Below are 21,828 nucleotides of genomic sequence, written 5' to 3' on the forward strand. Positions count from 1 at the left end.
AAGTATATTTTGGGAAATACTCTGCAACTACCCTAATATCCCATTCCCCATCAAACTTCCACCCACCAGGCTTGGTATCCATTGATGACTACTATATGAATAAACTCTTCTGTAATATTGCCAAATAGTGATCTGTTTCCATTACTGAAGTTACATGTATTAGTTAACATTCTAACATTCTACTATAAGAGCTTTCTCTTCTCCTTATATTTATTTACATATATATTTATTTGTTTCAGTATGGATTCCAATTTTAATCAATGGGTTGTAATCCATTGCTGTCATTATTATAATGCTTAATTTTTTTTTCTTTTTGAGATGGAGTCTTGCTCTGTCGCCCCCCAGCTGGAGTGCAGTGGTGCAATCTCGGCTTACTGCAACCTCCGCCTCCTGAGTTCAAGCAATTGTCCTGTCTTAGCCTCCCGGGTAGCTGGGATTACAGGCATCCGCCACCATGTCCAGCTAATTTTTGTATTTTTAGTAGAGACCGGGTTTCCCCGTCTTGGCCAGGCTGGTCTTGAACTCCTGACCTTGTGATCCACCCGCCTTACCCTCCCAAAGTGCTGGGATTACAGGTGTGAGCCATATAATGCTCAATTTTTAGAGGGGGACAGAGTCTTGCTCTATTGCAGTGGCCCAGTCATAGCTCCCTGCAACATTGAACTGCTGAGCTCAAGTGATGCTCCCACCTCAGCCTCCTGATTACAGGGATTACAAGGATGTGCCATCCTACCCAACTAATTTTCTTAATTTCTTGTAGGGTTCAGGCTATGTTGCCCAGGCTGGTCTCAAACTCCTGGGCAAAAAAGCAGTCCTCCTCCCTTGGCCTCCTTACATGCTGGGATTATAGGCATGAGCCTCCGTGCCTGGATTGATGCTCAAATTTGTCACAGGTCTGGGCAGTGGGTATTCCTTTAAGCTGGTTTCAGTATCCTTTTGACATGTCTCCAACATTCTTTTTTTTTTTTTTTTTTTTTTTTTTATGAAAGGTCTTGCTCCTAGTCCAGTCCAGGCTGGAGTGCAGTAGCCTGATCATGGCTCATTGCATCCTCAATCTCCTAGGCTCAAGTGATCCTCTCAGCTCAGCCTCCCAAGTAGCTGGGATGACTGGTGAGTGCCACCATGTCTAGCTACTTTTAATTTGTGTGTGTGTTTGTTTTTGTTGTTGTTGTTATTGTTTTTATTTTTTTGAGATACAGTCTCACTCTGTTGCCCAGGCTGGAGTACAATGGTGCGATCTCGGCAAACTCTGCCTCCTAGGTTCAAGCAATTCTCCTGCCTCAGCCTCCCAAGTAGCTGAGATTACAGGTGCCTGCCACCATGCCCAGATAATTTTTTTGTAGTTTTAATAGAGACGAGGTTTGCCATGTTTTCTAGGCTGGTCTCAAACTCCTGGCTTCAAGTGATATGCCCATCTCAGCCTCCTAAAGTGCTGGGATTACAGGTGTGAGCCACTGTGCCCAGCCTTTTTTATTTTTTGTAGACACAGAGTCTCACTATGTTGCCCAGCCTGGTCTCAAATTCCTGGCCTCAAGTGATCTTCCTGCCTTGACCTCCTAAAGTGGTGGGATTACAGGTGTGAGCCACCATGCCTGGCCCTTTAATAATGCTACAAAATGTTTTGGAGCTCATCTTATACTTTCACTGGATAAAGAATAAGATTCAAAGGAGGCCAGGCAGCAGGAACCTATGGCTAAGGTTATGCCAAGGCCACAGTGAAGTCAGGCCACTTGAAATTTCTGATAAGGATTTTCTGCTGGCACCACTATCCACTTCTCAGGTGCTGCAGGTGCAGTGAGTTTATATCATGAACTCTGGCTGGGTCTTGTCTGCACTTCCTCAATATTCAAAGTCCTGTTGGAAACATTCCAGTTAGTTGGGTTAGGCCAAGTGCCTACCTTTAGGCTGTGAAAAAGTGGGAAGAAGGATATATGCTCTCCAACTGCCATGAAGGGGCTACAGCTCATTCTGTCAATACTGCTCACAGTGGGGAATCATGCAGAAATAGAAGATGATTTGAACCCCAGGTGACCCACAGCCCCTTTCCCACATATCTACTTCATAGCTGGGGAGATATAAATACAACATAAACAAAAGGAAAAGGTTGGGAGACTGTGCACCAAACCAGTGGCATGTTGGTAAATGTTTAACCAAAACTCCCCCAGGGGGAAAAAAAAACAGGCCGGATTTGTTATGTTCACCTATTTCTCTTATGTAAGTACTCCCACCATGGCCGATTTCAAATGAGACATCACTGAATACAAAGTTGGAAAGAGATGTGCATTGCCATGTCATTTATATAGCATTCCCTCCGTACAGACACTACAGATACAAACAACTTCAAGACATCGTAGTAGAATGCAGTAAAATAATTAGGAAGTGATGAGTTCTTAATATTTATCACCTTTGCTTTAATAAAATTTATTTAGTTATATGTTTATGTAATTTTTTTTTCTTTGAGATGGAGTTTCTCTCATCGCCAGGCTGGAGTGCAGTGGCACGATCTTGGCTCACTGCAACCTCCACCTCCTAGGAAAGTGATTCTTCTGCCTCAGCCTCCCAAGTAGCTGGGACTATAGGCACTTGCCACCATACCTGGCTGATTTTTGTATTTTTAGTAGAGACAGGGTTTCACCATATTGGCCAGGCTGGTCTTGAACTCCTGACCTCAGGTGATCCACTTGCCTCGGCCTCTCAAACTGCTGGGATTACAGGCGTAACCCACCACACTCGGCCATAATTTAATTAAAAATTTTTTTTTTGAATTTATTAAGACTAGTCAAGTGCAGCAGTGAGAAGCGGGGAAAGGGCAGAACAAGGAGTTCAATCTGTAACTGACTGTGAACAATCGAGGTAACTCACCACCTTCGGACCAGCCAAATTTTTAATTAAAGCAATGTTTAGCAACTGGCATGGCCAATTCCAGAAAAGTCAGCAATTGTCTCTCATGAGCTGGTGTAAGCTTCAGCACTTGAACACAACAAACTGTCTCAGTGTTTTCTTCTGGAGGTGGAATTGAGGGTGAGGAAGACATGCTTTTATTTATTTTTTTTCACTTTACATTAAATTATTTAAAAAACAGTTGCATTTATAGTGTTTAAAAAACTGTACATGTGTTTTCAAATATTTTTCTTTTTTTTTCTTCTTTTTTCTTTTTTTTTTTATAGACGGGGTTTCACCATGTTGGTCAGGCTGGTCTTGAACTCCTGACCTCAGGTGATCTGCCCGCCTTGGCCTCCAATGCTTGGATTACAGGCGTGAGCCACTGTGCCCAGCCTTCAAATATTTTTCAAATGAAAATTTAATTTAAAAAATAAATCCATAGAAATTTTGGTCCTTATCTCTCCTCCCTCAGTTGAGTGCAGTGTTAGCTGGCTTCCCTGACCTCAGTCACAACTCCTCCAACTGATTTACAGAAAAGGTTACCAAATTAAGATAAAGTTAACTCCAGGCTGAGGAACAATCTTGTCATGCCTGTAATCTCAGAACTTTGGGAGGCTGAGGCAAGAGGATTGCTTAAGGCCAGGAGTTCAAAGCCAGCTTGTACAACATTGTCTCTACAAAAAAAAAAAAAAATTGAAAATTAGCCTCGCATGGTGGTGCACGCCAGTAGTCCTAGCTACTCAGGAGCCTGAGACAGGAGGATTGCTTGAGCCCAGGAGTTAGAGGCTGCAGTGCATTATCATGGCACCATTTTGCTCCAGCTCAGTAACAGAGTGAGGTCCTGTCTCAAAATAAATACAATATAATCTCATATAAACTCTGATCATGTCACTCCTTCCCAAAAATCTTCAGCCACATTGAATACAAACTCTCAGGCAGGATTTGAGCTCAACTTCCTTTTCAAACATTCTCCATTCCTCTGCCTCCTTCCTGGGTCTCAGGCCAGGGGTTTTCAAACCCATTCACAGAGGTTGTGTTCACTGGGGGAACAGAGGGGCACCTGAGCACCTGTGGAAGGACACGACATGAGGCTCCAGCACCACTCCCATCATAGCAGCTCTGATTTGATTTCACACAATTTCAGGTAGGATTTCATTAAAAAAGGGGTTCTGTTGCTTAAAAACCAACATTTGAAATGAGCTGTCTTAGTCCAACAGGATGGCACATCTCAATCAAGGACTCTCAAATCTGCATATTTCTCCTTTGTTTATTTACTTCAACTGATATTTATTGATCACTTGCTATGTGCCAGGCACTGGGAACAAGACAGACTGTCCCTCCCTAGAAGGCTTACAGTTCAGAGGAGTGATGATGAATATTTGAAGAAATTAAGGAACAATATCTTGCCCTTTCTTTTCCCTCACACGTCTTTCATGGTTAATCTCAGATGCCGTGGACTTTATACATTTCTTGATCTGCCTCTCCTCCTGACCAGAAGAACTCCCTTTTCCATATAAAATTTTGTGTGTAGAGGATGTTGGTTGTTTTTCCTTTTCATCTTCCATTCTCTCACCTTCTGGTGGTAGTACTTGGCACATTCTTTGGGGGAACAGCCCTTCCCTGGTTTCTCCCTCACAGTTTACTGGGTTCTGGTTAGTCTCTAGGAGTTGGCAAGTGACCCCAGGCCTGGCCAGCTGGCACCTAGAACCCCTTTAGCCATAGCAATTGTTTCAGGTCTGGCCACCCTCTGACTCCCATGATTGGTTTGGGTTAAATGAATGATCCCAAATGTCTCACAGTGAATCCCAGACATGTGTAGGAGCCTTGGAAAACAGATGCTCTCTTTTCAGCTGAATTTAAGCCTGAAAAGATGTAGACTCAGAATTCTGGGCAGCAATTTCATTACACTGTGGAGTGTGAAGTCAGAATGGAGGAAAGTAGAGCCAAGTGATGGGAAGAGACTGGATCTTCCTGACACTCAGTGAGTGGTTCAAGCCACATTAAAGCCTGCCCCCTGGCTCATTTGTATGTATTGGCTCAGTTCCACGAGCCAATACATTTCCCCTTTTGCTTTAGTAATTTTCAGTCAGCTTTTCCAAAAGAATGTTGAATGATTTACCATAGCAGGACACTTCTAATCTGGACTCTCTAAGAGCTCAAGACTGGTATGCCTCTGAGTCCAGCCTGCCTGCTATGTAGGAGCCTCACTCTTTCTCAAGTTCTTCTCTGTAAATTCTGAAGCCTTCAGGTGATCCCTTCATGTGTGGTCAGCAAGCTAATCCTTTGCCATTTCTTTCTCTCCCACTGGGCTTTACCGGGGGCAAGAAGGGAACTCTGTTTCTATGGAAGCAGGGAGTGATTAAGTCCAACCATCCAGCAAAGCAGCTGATATATGACATATTTGTAATGCTTTTTTTTTTTTTAGAGATGGCGTCTCCCCATGTTGCTCAGGTTGAAGTGCAGTGGCTATTCACAGGCATGATCCCACTACTGATCAGCACCTGGGCCGGATCACCCCTCCTTAGGGAACCTGGTGGTTCCCCGCTCCCAGGATGTCACCATATTGATGCCAAACTTAGTGTGGACACCTGATCGACATAGCATACTACAGCCCAGAACTCCTGGGCTCAAGCGATCCTCCTACCTCAGTCTTCCGAGTAGCTGGGACTACTGTGCCCAGCTTGTAATGCTTTTTAAAAGATGGGGTCCCACTATGTTGCCCAGGCTAGACTTGAGCATTTGGGCTCAAGTGATGCGCCCACCTTAGCCTTCTGAGTAGCTGGGACTACAGGTGTGCACCACCACACCAGGCTAGTGTGTGTGTGTGTGTGTGTGTGTGTGTGCCTATGTATGTTTTGTAGAGACAGGGTTTCACCGTGTTGCCCAGGCTGTTCTCTAACCCCTGAGCTCAATCAGTCAGCCCATCTTGGCCTCTCAAAGTGCCAGGATTACAGGCTTGAGCCACTCTGCCCAGCCATTGCTCTTTATCTTTATGGCTCCAAATATGGGGCCCTTGCCTTGTGCCAAACATTATGCTGGGCATTTTACCCTCATACTTATAGATAATACTCATAGCAACTTGAGTGGGGACAGTTACAGTATTCCCACTGAACAGATGAGAAAACTGAAGCACAGAAAGATCAGTGACTGGACCATGTCAATGACCGCACGGTTAGTTAGTGACAGAGCTGGATTTTCACGACGTGTTTAAGCACTGTCCCATCAGTTGTGGCCGTTAGGCTTGGGCTGATAGCCACAGAGAGGAGAGGAAGAAGGAACATTTGGGACTGTGGGAAGTTGAAATGGTCCGTTTGCAGGCTGCCGGGGTTTAGACTGGGCAAGTTCCCAGCGCCCAGATAGAGCCGGAACGTACTACGCGACGATCCCTGAGCCACGGGGATTTCCGCGCCAGGGAAGCCAGGCTTGCCAGGTGGGTACGGCTGCCGGGGAGGGGCTTCTCAAGGCCCGCCCCATGCCCAGGTGAGCGCTCGCGACCCGTGCGGGCAGAGAATGCGACCCCGCAGTGCTCGCGAGGTGCAGGGTGCTCCTGCCTCCGGGGCCGTCGGGCCAGGTCGGCTTGGCGCGCTGAGACTGGCCGTACGGGCTGGGCTTTTGGCGGCGGTGGAAGAGGAGGTTGCCGCGCCTTGCGCGGCCCAGGTGTCGTCTCCGGGGGCGGGGTTTGGAGCCCTGCAGCGGGAGATCCCCGGCGGGACTGGCTGGCGGGCGTCGAGAGACTGAAGCGGAGGAGAGGAGGCGAAGCCGGGCGGCGCGGAGAGGCGCAGGACGCAGGCGAAGTCGCAAGGCCGCCAGCATGTTCTCTCGTAACCACCGGAGCCGGGTCACAGTGGCCAGGGGCTCCGCCCTGGAGATGGAGTTCAAACGCGGCCGCTTCCGACTCAGCCTCTTCAGCGACCCGCCGGAGGTGAGAGACCCGCGTCCCTGCCTTCCCCTTCCGCGGCTCCCGGGGGCAGCCCCGGCCGCCTCGGCCTCCTGCCTTCGTCCGCGCGCATGCTGAGGGACGGAGACGCCACGGTCTGGGTACAAACCTGACGGAGTTATTGACTTAAAAAGTAAGGTGTGGACAGTCTGCCCTTTCATCAAATCAGTGCTGCCCTAGACATTCCCCGGCCTGGCTGGGATGATTTGCTTGTGTCTGGAAAAACCCCGGGTTATCTCAACTTGGAGAGCCCCAGCTCGACTCCCAAAATGGGCCTGGACCCCAAAATGTCCTGAGCATTCCCGGGCCAAGGGCGGTGGGCAGCTAGGGGGGGCCCAAACGCTGGGACTCTTGGCCTGGCCTCCCGCTCGTTCCCCTGCCGCCAGCCCCATCCCACAACCTGTCGCAGCCACCTTGACCAGCCTGTCATCAATCCCGACTTCTAGGTCGAGGCCGCTCGCTTCTCCGAAGCCCTATTCCAAGGCTCCTCTGTGCCCCTGCAGAGCTTTTAACTCTTTGGGGTTACTTCCAACACGAAAAATTTCCGCCTCCTTTCCTGGGGCCTAAGAGGAGTCCAGCCCCTAGGCTGAGCGTCCCCCGCCCCGCCCCGTCCGCCTTCCACGCGTTGCCCCGTTGGAGCCCCACCTGTAACTCCCTAGAGGCTAGGGTGGGGGTGAAGGTGTGTGGCTGAGTTGGGACTGAGAGGGCGGGTAGCTACCCCAAAGACTCTTCTGTCCCGAAGGTCAGACTCACACTTGCCCAAGGAGAGCCCAGTTCCAAGCCTTCCCTTCCGGGCATGGAAAGGGTTAAGTGAGGTGGGCCTTCCTCCCGCCCCCTCGCCTTCCCAGCTGGGATTCCAGTCCAGGCTTCTGCCCTTTCCCTCCAGCCTGCCCAGAACAAAGGCTGTTTCACACCCTTGTCCCGGTATCCTGGGCCTTCTCTGACTCAGAAGCTAATGGACCTGGGGGAGAGAGGGCCTACTTCGGGTCCCCTTTCCCCAAAGCGACTGGGCTCGAGGAACCTGCTTGGGGCCAGTGTGGGGGAGTAAGGGGCGAGGCCCGGGTCCAGGGGAGGGGCCTGTGAACTGGGGCCGCCCCTCGGGATTAGCCCGGCCTTCGGGGCCAGAGCCGAGGAGCTGGGGCGGAGCCACAGGGCCCCGCGTTTGCCAAGGGGAGTGTGACTCCGTGGGCCTGGCGTGGAGGCGGGGGAGCTAGGCTGCAGCTGGCTGGGAATCGGGGCTGGTTTCCTGTCTGGAAGGGAAGGGGCCTGCAGAAGGGAGCGGGGACAGCAGCAGACAGGCACACCCCTGCCTTCCTCCCTCCCTCTCCTCCCTTCTCTGGAAAAGCGAGGTAATTGTGAGCCCAGGGTGGAGTGGGCTGGATGGGGGCCCTGAGTTGAAAGGGGTGGCCCTGGGGCTGGGCTGCGTTACCAACTCACCCGTTTTTCTACTCCCTGGGCTCACTCTCCCCTGAGGTCCTCACCTCTGTGGCTCTTTTGCCTAACTTTCTCTAAGCCCAAACCCCTCTCAGAAAGCGCCAACCTCATGTAAACCCCATGACTCTGTAGAACCTGCATGAGGCGTAGTTTCCCTGCCCCCTTCCAGTTGTGCCTGCCCCTCACTGCCCTCTCTGCACACAGATTCTCTGTCCACCAGGCCAGGGATGTGGGCGGGGGCTGGGGAGCGGCCAGAGTCGGAATGAAAGGGCCTTTTTCTTCCACAGCTGGGAGAACAGCTGCCACCAAAGCAAGACTGGACACTCTGTGCCCAGAGCCCCCTCTGCAGTTGGCCTTTCCTCCTGGGACCCCACTCATCCTCACTTTGCTTTCCTTTTCTCCCCTGCCTGGCTCCCAGCAGGGCCCTGGAGCAGCAGTAGGCAAGGAAAATTTGTCACAGCAGCCAGAGGGGTCTAACAGGAGTGTAGAGGGATAAGGGCAACTTCTGCCCTCTGCCTAAGAGCTGTCCACCTCTTTCAAGACTGAGGGAACAGTGAGAGGAGGAACTGTGGGACAGTGTGGCACCTGTCTGTCTCCTCTCTGGAGGGGTCGACAAGGGAAAGGGCACCAGGGGGCACAGAGATGCAGGACAGATTGCACATCCTGGAGGACCTGAATATGCTCTACATTCGGCAGATGGCACTCAGCCTGGAGGTAATCCCCTGACCCTTGGAGTATACACCTCCTTCACTTGCATCCCAGCCCCAATATTGGCCCTGCCCATTCCTGCTAGATCGTGTTGGGGAGAGCCAGGCCTGCTTAAAGTGGGAGAGGGACAGGTGGTTCCCTATGCCTTGTGTTGGGTGCAGTGCGTGGACCCAGGCTCAGTTTTGCCCATCAGAGTCTTGTGTTGGCAGCAGGGTTTTCAAGAAGCTCTGTGGGTGAGTGTGGATGCCTGTTCTGGGGACAAGGATTCCTTTTAGGTATGGGAAGAAGAGAGGAGTTCAATGTGAGAGAGGTTTGCAGAAAGGAGGTAGCCTTACAAGAGAAGAAAAAGACTGGGCTGTAAGGATTCTGTTGGCCCTTGAGACGGCAAGATGTTGTTCATTCATGTATTTGTTTTTTTCAATGCTTTGTAGAGGCAAGATCTCACTATATTGCCCAGGCTGGTCCTAAACTCACAGGCTCGAGTGATCTCCCCACCTCGACCTCCCAGAATGTTGAGATTATAGGCATGAGCCACTGTGCCTTGCCCTATTTATTCTTAAACACATTTATTGAACATGTACTATGTGCCAAGTTCCTTTTTAGACCATAGGATACCTCAGTGAACAAGACAAATAAGTTCCATTTTAGTGGGAGAACAGAAATATACATTCAAACACATAAATAATCACATAAGGAAATTATTATGAAAACAGGGATGTGATGAAAATCAGATGGGAGAAGGAACATTAGATGTGGAGGTCAGGGGAGGCCTCTGTGGGGAGATCTTTGAGCTGAGCCCAGGGGATTTGGAGATGTGTGAAGACTGGAGGAAGGACAAAGCCCCTGAGATGAGGATGAGGGTAATATATTTGTGGGAAAGAGAGAGCCAGTGTGGCTGGAGTTTAGTAGTTGGGGTAGAGCTGATGGGCAGGGGCCAGATAATGCAGGGCCTTGAAGACCATAAGGTGCCTAGATTTCACCTTAAGTGTGATGTTGGGTCATGGAAGGGTTTTAAGCAAGGGAATGACTTGTGCCTGGTGGGAAGTTGAGGGTAGGGTTGGGGGAGGATGGTTGGCAAAAGAGATCGCAAAAGTCTACCAGGTGGGAGGCTGTTACAGTCATAGGGGAGTGAAGCTGGTGGTGTGAATTAAAGTGCAAATGGTGGAGAAAGGGAGTGGATTTCAAATGGTAGTGGTAGGTCTGACAGGATTTGCTGATGGATTGGATGGGAGGGGTAAGGCAAAGCAAGAGAACTCCAGGATGATTCCCAGGTATGTGGCTAAGCAGTGGGTGGTGTGGCCGTTTACTGACATGGGGAAGATGGAGGAAGTTGTCGAAGTGACTGCCTGGACCAGGCAGGGGCTGCTGCTAAGAGAGGTCAGAGGCAGGACTGCAGAGTCTAGGTCAGGAATGGCGGGGTATTGTATGTGCTGTCCTGCCCCAACTCCCTGGATCATAGTAGATGTTACTGGTCAGTTTTGGCACTCTTTATCTATGAACCCAGACCTGGCCTCAGAATCTTTCTCAGCACCATCTTGGCATAAACTGTGCAGGTTTTGTTCTTCACACAGATGCCAGCCAGAGGTGGGAGTCCTGGTCCAGTTTCAGCTGCATCAGGCGGCTGAAAACAAATTAGCTTTATCTAATTTGTTTGCCTGGAGAGGGTCACCTCTTTCTAATTTGTAGAAAGGTGTCCAGTGAACTCATTGGGACCCTACCTAATTATCCTCCATCAGTGTATGAGATAAAACCTATTTGCCATTCATAGTCCTCTGCACTGTCCACACTACTAGTTACATATGGCCATTTAAATCTTACTTTTAGTTAATTAAAAAGAACATTTAGTTCCTTAGTTGCTGTAGCCACATTTCAAGTCCTAGATGGCTACTGATCATTTCCAACACCGCAGAAAGTTTTTTTGGACAGAGCTGGTCGAGGTATGTAAATGTTTAAATTCTGCATCCTTCCCTCCTCCAAAAAATGTAATTTTTTTCTCTGGGAGACCTGTCCAAGTACTGGGGCAGAGGAGGGGCTTGGTTTCACTTTGGTCACTCTCCTTTAGCCATGGCTAAGGGTGCTGTGTTCTTTCTCAACCAAGTTCAGCAGGTCCTCAAAAGAGAGACCCATTGATGTTTCAGGGATTGGCAAAAGAGATAGTCATGGAAGAGTAAATCCAAGAAGACTTTCTGGAGGAAATGACTTAAGCTGCAAGTAAAGGGAGCTTATTTTAAAATATGTGCTAGGTCCATGTAGAGTTGAGACTTTCCCATATAATTCTCAATGCTACAAAGGAGGTGGAGTGCCCCCATTTTACAAACTCAGGCTCCAGGGGTTAAATTCTCATGGCTTGTCAAGTCCCTAAGCCAGGATTTGTTCTTAGCCCTGGTGGAGATTCTGAAGGGGACAGAAGATGGTGAGAAGCAGAGCAGGAAGCCAGAGACAGAAAAGACTGGGAGGGGTGGAAGGGATATCAACAGGGGGCCTAATGTGTGTGGGGCACATGACTCATCCTCTAGCCTCTTGGGATCTGACCCAGGTCCATCTGACACCCAGCTCTGGGCTCTTTCCCAGGAGAGCCTGGGGAAATGCTGCCCACTTGGGGACAGGGTGTGGTTTGGGTGGGGAGGGGGCAACAAGGAACTATCCCTGTAGTGGGGAAACGCTGGAAGCACAAAGGTCCAGATCCTGAGCCAGGATTCCCTAGGTCTTCTCCCTGAAAGAGTGGGAGCCAGTTTCCTAGGGCGCTCCTGGCCTAGGGCCATGGGAGAGCGGATCTGGGGCTGGAGAGCAGTAGGGAAATAGAGGAAGTGTCTGGATTCGTGGTCCCGCTCATCCATGCTGGGCCCAGCGACCTCCCTAGGGCCCCACTCCCAATTTATACAGTATCCGCCCTCCATACTCTCAGGCAAGGGGTCATATTGGAGGGCAAACGCTACGGGGGAGGGGCCTCCCGGGCTGGAGCACGTTGCGATGGCCCAGAGACATTTCCAGGGCTGCGCGGGTGCACTCCCGGAGATCCCGTCGCGCCGACCGAGTCTCAGTGGTTGCAGCGCCTTGAGCCAAGCCGGGCCGATTGCCCGCAGGGATTTCCCGCACCCCGGTACCCTTCAGTTGCTCTCGCGGCAATTGGGAGCTGATGTCACCAGCGCCCTGAGCGCTGCGGCTGGAGGCGGTGCGGCTACTCTGGCGCCCCGGCTCCTCTGATTTCCCGCGGCTCTCAGGCCCCCACCGGCTCTCCAGGCCAGTGCTGCTCTAAGGACCTCCTGCGCCTCTGCGTGCCTCTCTCAATGGACAGGGCTAGGGAAGGATCCGTGAGTGCTGGGACTGGGATGAGACTAGCCAAGATGGGGGTTGAGGACACCTCTGTGTTCCCCTCCTGCCCGGCTCTCACTCATTTGGGATGTTCATGGCTGAAGCTGGGTGCAGACTGGGGTGGGGGTTGTCAAACAGCGTCGAACCCTGGTGTTGACAAAACTAGGCTGGGAGGACCTATGTAGTCTGAAAGGGCTTCCTGGTGGAGGGGCTTTGGGAAAGGATTGGCTTATTTCAGAAGGAAAACAGATGGATTGTGATGAGGGAAGGTGTTAAAGTCCAGCCTAGCACAGTGGCCCAGAAAATATGCAAGGAAGCATCTGTAGGCAGGCAGGACAAGGGTTTTAGAAGAGGGAATTTAGGGTGTTCAAGTCTGAGAGACTTGAAGAAGGCTGGAGCACCTGGGGACAGATGCAAGGGCACAGGGAGTGGAGGAGAGTGGTGTGAGGAAAAAGACAGATTTGGGGTAGTTACATTAGTCCCCCTCTCAAATGGGTGGCTCCACTTGTCTCTTGAACCAATTTGTATACTGTGATGGAGTTAGTCTTCCAACTCCTCTCTGAAGCTTTCCTTTATCACCTCAGCCAGAAGCAAACAAAATCTGTTTCTTGTGAGCATGGTTGTGCCATGACATGGCACTTAACAGAGCAGCCATTAAAGTCGTCATCTCTCACTTCCCAGCTGAATTTACATTTTTTTTTTTTTGAGACGGAGTTTCGCTTTTGTTACCCAGGCTGGAGTGCAATGGCGCGATCTCGGCTTACCACAACCTCCGCCCCCTGGGTTCAGGCAATTCTCCTGCCTCAGCCTCCTGAGTAGCTGGGATTACAGGCACACGCCACCGTGCCCAGCTAATTTTTTTGTAATTTTTAGTAGAGACGGGTTTCATCATGTTGACCAGGATGGTCTCGATCTGCCGACCTCGTGATCCACCCGCCTTGGCCTCCCAAAGTGCTGGGATTACAGGCTTGAGCCACCGCGCCCTGCTGAATTTACATTTAATGTAGAGCCTTGGATAGCACAGGGATGCTCCAGTGTTGACTGAGTAAATGTTGCTGCCACCAAAGTATAGCATGATTAAAATAAACATTCCTGCCATTCATGTATGCCATGGGCTCGGCATTGTGCTAAGTGCTTTACGTTCCTGCCTCACAGAATTCTCATAACCCTAGGATGTAGGGACTGTTTTCATTCCTGCTTTACAGATGAGGAAACTGAGGCTTAGAGAGGTTGAGCAAATTGCCCATTGCTTTTTAAGCGGGACCTCCAGGGCTCCTTTCTAAGTGAATATTCCTGGCAATCCTGGTGTCTCTCCCAGTGCTTCTCAGCTGGCCCTTATCCACAGCCCCTCACTCCGGAACCACCTACTTTCCCATCCCCATTCCTTGCCTCTGACCTCACTTCCCAAGCTCAGAGGGCCAGTAGGTGGTGGGTCTCGTAATCTGGGGTATATGGAGTTCAGTGCAGTTGCGGTGAACTTCGTGGGTAGGTGGATGCTCCTTCTCCACTGATCCCTTACCAACTAGATGTTGAGTCTAAGGGATAACCCTCATTTACCTTTCCTTCTGTCCATTCCCATGAGTTGCTGGTTTTCAACCTGGCTGTACCTCAGAATCACTTGGGGAGTTTTCCAAAAGTACATATGCCCCACTCCTAGAGACTCTTATTCTGCAAATCTTAGGTAGGGCCTGGTAATTATTTTTAAAACTCCAAAGATCTATTGCTTTTTAAAGGAAATATAATTTCCAGTAGTACAGAAGGTATGTATAAAGTATTATTAGGCTGGGAGCAGTGGCTCAAGACTGTAATCCCAGCACTTTGAGAGGCCAAGGCGGGCAGATCACTTGAGGCCAGGAGTTCGAGATTCGTCTGGCCAACATGCTGAAACTCTATCTCTACTAAGAATACTAAAGTTAGGCCGGGCATGGTGTCTCACGCCTGTAATCCCAGCGCTTTGGGAGGCCAAGGCAGGTGGATCACCTGAGTTCAGAAGTTCAAGGCCAGACTGGCCAACATGGTAAAACCCTGTTTCTACTAAAAATACAAAAATTAGCCATGTATGGTTGCTCACACTTGTAGTCCCAGCTACTCGGAAGGCTGAGGCAGGAGAATTACTTGAACCTGGGAGGTGGAGATTGCAGTGAGCTGAGATTGCGCCACTGCGCTCCAGCCTGGGCAACAGAGTGAGATTTGGTCTCAAAAAAAAAAAAAGTATCATAAATGTTATCCATTCCTGGCTTCCAGGCCCACAACCACTAATGTTTTATGCATAAACATGCATATCTATGTACAAGTATATGTATACATATGCATACACACATATATATCATGCACAAATGGTAGTATGTGTAATACTACTTTATTTTCTTGCATCATTTATTTTGGAGATTGTTTCATATCTGCATACATATGCATACCTCATTCTTTAATGTCTGCAATAGTACAGGGTACAGATGTGCTGTTACTTATTTAACCAATGTCCTACTGAAGGGGTTTTAATTTTGGTGTTTAAAACAATGCCACAATGAATATTTTGTATGTATGGCTTGACCTAGTTATATGTGAAACTGTAAGTGTAAGATAAACTCCTAGGTATTGGATAGCTGGATCAAAGGATATATGAATCTGTAGTTTTCATAGATTTTTCCAAATTGCACTCAAAAGATGCTGAAGAAATGTATACTTCTAACCATCAAACGCATGAGGACATCTCCATCTTATTTGTCATATATTTTTTTAGAGGTGGGGTCTCACTATGTCGCCCAGGCTGGCTTTGAACTCCAAGGGATCCACCTGCCTCAACTTCCCTCGCACACCACTACACCTGGCTACAAAGCTGCTCTGGTCATTCGTGGGCAGCTGAGATTGAGACCCAATGCTTGCTCTTGAACTGCCTAAAACATTAGTTTCTTGTCAGTTTTACTGGCCATAACCGACTTGGGGACTGGGGAGTGCTTTAGCCTCTCTCTGACCGACATTTCCTTCTCACCCTTCCCCCAACCCTGGCTAGGACACAGAGTTGCAGAGGAAGCTAGACCACGAGATCCGGATGAGAGAAGGGGCCTGTAAGCTGCTGGCAGCCTGCTCCCAGCGAGAGCAGGCTCTGGAGGCCACCAAGAGCCTGCTAGTGTGCAACAGCCGTATCCTCAGCTACATGGGCGAGCTGCAGCGGCGCAAGGAGGCGCAGGTGCTGGAAAAGACAGGCCGGCGGTGAGCAAGGGGGAGGCGAGGCCTTGACAGAAGCAGGAGGCCTTCTGGGTGGTGGTGGTGCCGCATGTGCCTGTGTGGTGTGTGGACCACCCTAAAGATGACTTCCCCACAAAGTCTTATCAGGGACCTGGGAGAGACCTTGGTGTTTTACCACCATCGTGAGTTGCCCAGAGGTGCACTTGTGAGTAGCCAGGGCAGGACTTAGGAAAGCTGGTGTGTCTGGTGAAAGGTAGGCAATCTGAAGGGTAGCAAGTAATGCAAAAGCACTAATTTGGTAAGCCCTATCTGTGATCCAGTGAGACTGGCTATCTGGCTTTTGGAAAACTAATTCCCTCAACGCTCGTTCACAAAATGGCCAATTTACCACATACGGACAATAGTTTCTTATATCTGGGGTCCACCATCCAGAGGCAGGGATTGGGAAAGGAAATAAGAAACCTCTTAAGGAAAGCCTACCCATTCAAACAAATTAGATTGTGCATTCTAAAAGGGCTCAGCTTCTGGATGTAAAATGTAAGCTACACTGACATTAGACTGATGATCTGACAAGTCTAAAGTGACTTGATTGAAGTGATGCCATGATAAAACCAAAATATTGGGGAAAATATTTGGCAAATTATTCTAAGAATATGCCAATTTCAGTAAAGTGGTCATTTGGAGAACTGGTTTTTAGGAAAGTGGCCTATTTACTCCACTGAGGCTGCTTGGAGAAATGGTCCCAGCCCCTCACAGGCATGGTGCCCATTCCAGCCATGAAGGCTGACACAAGGGGTCTCTACTAGTCAGTAATTACTTTAGTGGCATTATGAATAAGTACAGGTGAACTGGCTGTCGTTTCAGGAAAGGGGCACATGTAGTGAGTCCTGATGATGGGCAGGGAGGGAAGGACAGTGGGTGTTGGGCGCTGCAGTGGGGTGGGGGGAGGGCTGCAGAACTTGGGGCACTAGTAGGGTGCAGATATGGGGCCAGGAGGAAAAAGGAGAAATCAAAGTTGGGGAGTGATAGGGATGAAGAGTCTGTGGTAAATGGAACATAACTGTTCTCCATTGGTGATTTTCCTTTCAACAAACATTGGCCAAATTATTTTCTGACCCAGTACCCTCTTATATAAAAGAAGTAATGGGATGGTGGAAAATAAGCAGCCTTCCTATTGTTTTTAAAAAAAAAAAAAAAAAAAAAAAAGCCTGGAAAGCCCTCCAAGCCAGGGATTTAAAGGCGAGCCCTTGAAATGAAGTCTCTCTGTGGGCACCTGTCCCCTGAAGGCCACACCTGTCCTTGGCAGGGGTCTGGGGAGGTAGTCAAGGAGGGTGCTTGGAGAGAGGAGCCCTGAGCTTGTGCCTTATGTATGAGTTAATGTGGCTCAACTGTCCCTAGTATCCTGAAAACCTGGCAAATTGCTGGATTCAATGGACAACTCTCCCTTACAACCCCTTGGCCCTGCCAGCCTGGCTAGGGACCTTGAGGCTGAGGCCCTGGGACCAGGGGGATCCTAGAGCCCTTGGGAACCAGAGCAAGGGGGAACAGTGGCTAGAGGCCAAGGCCAGGACATTGTGATTTATCCACAGGCCTTCTGACAGTGGCCCGCCTGCTGAGCGCTCCCCCTGCCGCGGCCGGGTTTGCATCTCTGGTAAGAAGCACAGCTACCCCAGCTGCTGGCACCCATTGCCCAAGTACACAGCCTCCTGCCCCATCTCAACATCTATTCCTACCTCCCTGCCCCTTAGACCTCCGGATTCCACTCATGTGGAAGGACACAGAATATTTCAAGAACAAAGGTGGTGAGTTCCTCACACCCTGGGACAAATTCAGGGGAATGACCCTGAAGTAGGAGGCTCTTGTGGGAATTTTTTTTTTTTTTTTTTTTTTAATGAATTTTGCCCTCTTTGTCCCCAGACTTACACCGCTGGGCTGTGTTCCTGCTGCTGCAGCTGGGAGAACACATCCAGGACACAGAGATGATCCTGGTGGACAGGACCCTCACAGACATCTCCTTTCAGAGCAATGTCCTCTTGTGAGTACCTCAAACTGTGGCTGCCTCCTTCCTCCACTCTGCTCCAGTTCCCTGGGTGAGAGAGTTCCAGGGGAGGAAGAGGAGTGGGTATGGGGGAGGGGAGAAGCACCTGGTCTTCAGCTGTCCTGCACTTGCCCCACCCATATCCCCCACCCTTTGTGTCCCTGTATTTTCCTGTGACCACCCTCCTTTACTCCTCCCACCAGCACTGAGGCGGGGCCAGACTTTGAACTGCGGTTAGAGCTGTATGGGGCCTGTGTGGAAGAAGAGGGGGCCCTGACTGGCGCCCCCAAGAGGCTTGCCACCAAACTCAGCAGCTCCCTGGGCCGCTCCTCAGGGAGGCGTGCCCGGGCTTCGCTGGACAGTGCTGGGGGTTCAGGGAGCAGTCCCATCTTGCTCCCCACCCCAGCTGTGGGGTAAGGCCTTGCACACCCCCACTGCCCTCAGCTGCCTATATTCTGCCCACAGGTGATCTTTGAACAGCGCTGAGTGTGCAGAACCCATTTTGCATTGCTGCCAGGACGTGCAGGCAGACAGGAATAAGCAGTGGCCACATAGCTGGGAGGCATTCCAGCCAGTGCTCCAGAGCTGGGCTGAAGCCAGTCCGGAAGACCAGTAGGAAGGCAAGGAGCATTAGGCTCTGGGGTCTTAACTTTTTAGCAGCAGCAAATACATTTTATTTTTATTTTTAGAGATGGGGTCTCACTGTCTTGCCCAGGCTGGTCTTGAACTTCTGGGCTCAAGTGATCCTCCCACCTCAGCCTCCCAAAGTGGTAGGATTACAGGCGTGAGCCACAACACTCAGCCTAGCAAATACATATGATGTGGATAGAGCAGAGCTTCTTGGTTGGAGCAGAGTACTCTGAGACCTGTGGTGGTGCCTACCTGCATCTGGAGATACCTCATGGGACCACTGAGACTCTGAGAAGCAGTTTGACAACCTTTGGGTAATGAACAGAGTACTGATTTTGGACACAGATATAGGTTCAGATTCCAGCTCCACCACTTACAACTATAAATTATGAGCAAGTTTCTTAACCTCTCTAAGCCTCAAATTGCCTCATCTAGTTGAAGAAAGCCACCAACCTCACAGGGCTGTTGCAGGAATACAGTGGGATAAAATATATAAAGCAAAGGTCCTGACACTTAGCTGGAGCTCCATCAATGCTCATTCCTAACTCTCTGGAGAGGCAAGTGAGTTTTCTGTGGGGCAGCCTGAACAATGGGGCAGATCTGCTAAGTCCTTAGAGTTCCTGCTGGCCAACACGCCCCTCCCTTGGCTGATGCTCTCTCCTATCTCCCTCAGTGGTCCTCGGTACCATCTCTTGGCTCACACCACACTCACCCTGGCAGCAGTGCAAGATGGATTCCGCACACATGACCTCACCCTTGCCAGTCATGGTAAGTATGTGTGTGCATGGGGGACACACACGTGGTGGTGAGAAGAGGGGCTGTGGGACAGTACCCTTCTCATTCCCCTGCCTCACCCTGTACTTCCTCCTCCCCTAGAGGAGAACCCTGCCTGGCTGCCCCTTTATGGTAGCGTGTGTTGCCGCCTGGCAGCTCAGCCTCTCTGCATGACTCAGCCCACTGCAAGTGGTACCCTCAGGGTGCAGGTGAGGGGGCCCTGAGGAGTGGAAGGGAGCAGGGAGAAAGAAGGCAGAGGAGAGGTAGATAACCAGGAGTAGAAGAGCTAATGAAAAGTCAAGATTTGGGTGGAAGAAGTGGGGTATGGAAGATGAGGGGAGTAATGGACAGCAGTGTGGACAAAAATAATAGGTTCTCATTGGTGGGGGGAGCTAAGAAGAGGGATACTGGGGGGTGTGACTCCCCCAGAACATGTTGAGTCATTTGTGCAGCAAGCTGGGGAGATGCAGAACTGGGCACGAGTGCATGGAGTTCTGAAAGGCACAAACCTCTTCTGTTACCGGCGACCTGAGGATGCCAATACTGGGGAAGAGCCGCTGATTACTATTGCCATCAACAAGGTGATGGGTCCCTTGGTAGTGAGGCCACCAAGGGCATGGGCCCAGGAGCCTCTCCTTCAGGCCCCAGGAGGGTGGGCACATACCTCATAGAAGCAGGCTTCCCGCTCCTGACAGCACCACATCCAGCATCACTGCGTGAGGACTGTCCATTTACTTGCCATCCTCATTCCCTGCCAAGTCTCAGAGAGGGTTCTCTCACCTACCAGTTCAGGGTTTTTCATCCTCTCTCCCTCATATTAGAATTGTATCGACTTTACCACTTCCTGTTTCCCTCCAGGTCCAATTGCCCTTCTTTGCTCCCTATCCCTTTTGTTGGCTTTCCTGCCTGTTTTTGGCAGTTCTGAGGGACCTCTGGCTGGAGCATACTTGTACCTCTGTGACTTCCCTGCCTTGCTCAATTCCTTTTTCCTTTCCTCAAGCTGCTCCTCCTCCCGACTCAGGACTGGCTGTCTCATCCCTTTTTTTTTTTGCCATTCCTTCCTACTCTGGTCAGTAGGAAGCAAATGACAGGGCTCAGCAAAAGCCCCCAAGCTCATCCTTCTAAGGCAGGAGTGATCAAGGCTGCCTGATTGTCACTGCCAACTTCTGTGACCAAAGTAGACCTCTTCTTTCTCCTGCAGGAAACTCGAGTCCGGGCAGGCGAGCTGGACCAGGCTCAAGGACGGCCCTTCACCCTAAGTATCAGTAACCAATATGGGGATGACGAGGTGACACACACCCTTCAGACAGAAAGTCGGGAAGCCCTGCAGAGCTGGATGGAGGCTCTGTGGCAGCTTTTCTTTGACATGAGTAAGAGAGAAGGGGGCTGGGTTGAACCTTCGGGAGGGACTGGAGTTTGTCATTTTTTTCCAAAGGCCTGAATTTCAAGATTGCGTGGAAGGGAATGTAGCAGGAGAAAGGGTGGCCTGGCCCTCTCTAATCAGTGCTCTTCCTCCAGGCCAGTGGAAGCAGTGCTGTGATGAAATCATGAAAATTGAAACTCCTACTCCCCGGAAACCACCCCAAGCACTGGCCAAGCAGGGGTCCTTGTACCATGAGATGGGTAAGTGAGAGGAATGTGCACTCCAGGAAGCTGTTGGGAAGTAGGGTTGGGGACGTCGAGAAACTAGATGATAGAGAGAAAGCACACGCTGAGCTACACCCGATCTCCAGGGACCCAAGTCTCACCCAGTCCCGTGTGTTCCTTTCTCCTCTCCAACTCTTCTTAGAATCACCTCCACCAAAGTTCAAAACAAAACCCCAATGAGCCAAGATCATTTCATGGATTTCTTTCCTAATTTCTTCTTTTCTGTTTCCCTTTCTGCATGTGGATTCCTGTCTCTTCCTCTGACCCTTCATTTGCCTGGCACTGCTTTCATTTTTCTCCTCTTTCTTGGTTTCTTCACCCACCTCTGCTTCCCACCCCTCACCCCCATTCCCATCTACCTTGTCCTGGGTCCCACAGTCTTATCAGAGCCTGTAGCCCCAGGGGGCCCAGATGAGGGGCTGCTCCTGCAGGATAATGCAATCTCGGCTGAGATCCGGGCTTTGCTTTCCTCCTATTACAGTGACAGGTGATAGGGCTGGGTAGACTTGGGGCCTGAACTCTGACTAGCCCACCCCACCCCAACCCCTTCCTGGTGCCACAGCTATTGAGCCGCTGGATGACATCGCAGCGGTGACAGACATCCTGACCCAGCGGGAGGGCTCAAGGCTGGAGACGCCCCCACCCTGGCTGGCAATGTTTACAGACCAGCCTGCCCTGCCTAACCCCTGCTCGGCTGCCTCAGTGGCCCCAACCCCAGCCTGGACCCAACCCCTGCCGTGGGGGAGACCCCGAACCTTTTCCCTGGATGCTATTCCCCCAGTCCACTCCCCTAGGGCTCGCTCGGTTGCCCCCCTCCCACCTCAGCGATCCCCACGGACCAGAGGCTTCTGCAGCAAAGGTCAACCTCGCACTTGGCTCCAGTCACCAGTGTGAGAGAGAAAGGTGCTGGCATAGGATCTACCTGGAAAAGAAAATGACCCATGCGCAATTGGACTCTGGATACGGTGCTGTCTACAGCAAGATGGCCAGCCTGGCCTCCTTTTCCTCTGCTGGACTTGGGATAGGCTGCACAGGCGGGCAGAAGCCCCTCCTAAATTGTGGTTCCCATGGTACCAAGGAACTCATTCCTGGGGCTGGCTGGGACCTCCCTAAACTCTTCCTGGAAGAAAACTGGAATGACCTCTGCCCTACCTCCCTGCACTAACCAGCTTTGAGGATGGCACTGAAGAGCCCTTGTGACTCCCACATCAACCATTAAAGTTATTTAACAGCAGCCTTCAACTGGCTCCTGAGGATAGGGTGCCTCTCTCTGCCTGGT

The 21,828-nt window shown here is 50.5% G+C and overlaps 1 protein-coding gene across 13 annotated transcripts; it reads left to right on the plus strand.

Moving 5' to 3' along the window:
• Positions 1-6,608: 6,608 nt before the first annotated feature.
• RTKN (rhotekin) lies at positions 6,609-21,783 on the plus strand. Of its 13 annotated transcripts, none has more exons than XM_035272212.3 (13): positions 8,069-8,169; positions 8,542-8,968; positions 15,285-15,484; positions 17,050-17,111; positions 17,209-17,262; positions 17,378-17,495; positions 17,702-17,911; positions 18,802-18,896; positions 19,005-19,111; positions 19,355-19,483; positions 20,104-20,272; positions 20,421-20,525; positions 20,928-21,783. In XM_035272212.3, exons 2-13 carry the CDS (start codon positions 8,897-8,899, stop codon positions 21,038-21,040), a joined length of 1,434 nt encoding a protein of 477 aa, XP_035128103.1. In that variant the 5' UTR covers positions 8,069-8,169; positions 8,542-8,896; the 3' UTR covers positions 21,041-21,783. The 13 variants fall into 13 exon arrangements, with proteins under 13 accessions (XP_008978729.1, XP_002757642.1, XP_017819715.1 ...); XM_054244792.2 differs by having other exon boundaries at positions 21,112-21,783; XM_008980481.5 differs by lacking the exons at positions 8,069-8,169; positions 8,542-8,968 and adding an exon at positions 6,609-6,805.
• Positions 21,784-21,828: the final 45 nt, after the last annotated feature.

This window comes from Callithrix jacchus, chromosome 14, assembly GCF_049354715.1.
Source record: "Callithrix jacchus isolate 240 chromosome 14, calJac240_pri, whole genome shotgun sequence".
NCBI lineage: Eukaryota > Metazoa > Chordata > Mammalia > Primates > Cebidae > Callithrix > Callithrix jacchus.

Excerpts from the sequence above, each read along its gene's own strand:
- RTKN (XM_002757596.6), top strand. The coding sequence starts at position 6,695 with ATGTTCTCTCGTAACCACCGGAGCCGGGTCACAGTGGCCAGGGGCTCC. Across the intron at positions 17,496-17,701 it reads TTTCAGAGCAATGTCCTCTT|CACTGAGGCGGGGCCAGACT; the intron begins GTGAGTACCTCA and ends TCCTCCCACCAG. Across the intron at positions 20,273-20,420 it reads GCAGCTTTTCTTTGACATGA|GCCAGTGGAAGCAGTGCTGT; the intron begins GTAAGAGAGAAG and ends CTCTTCCTCCAG.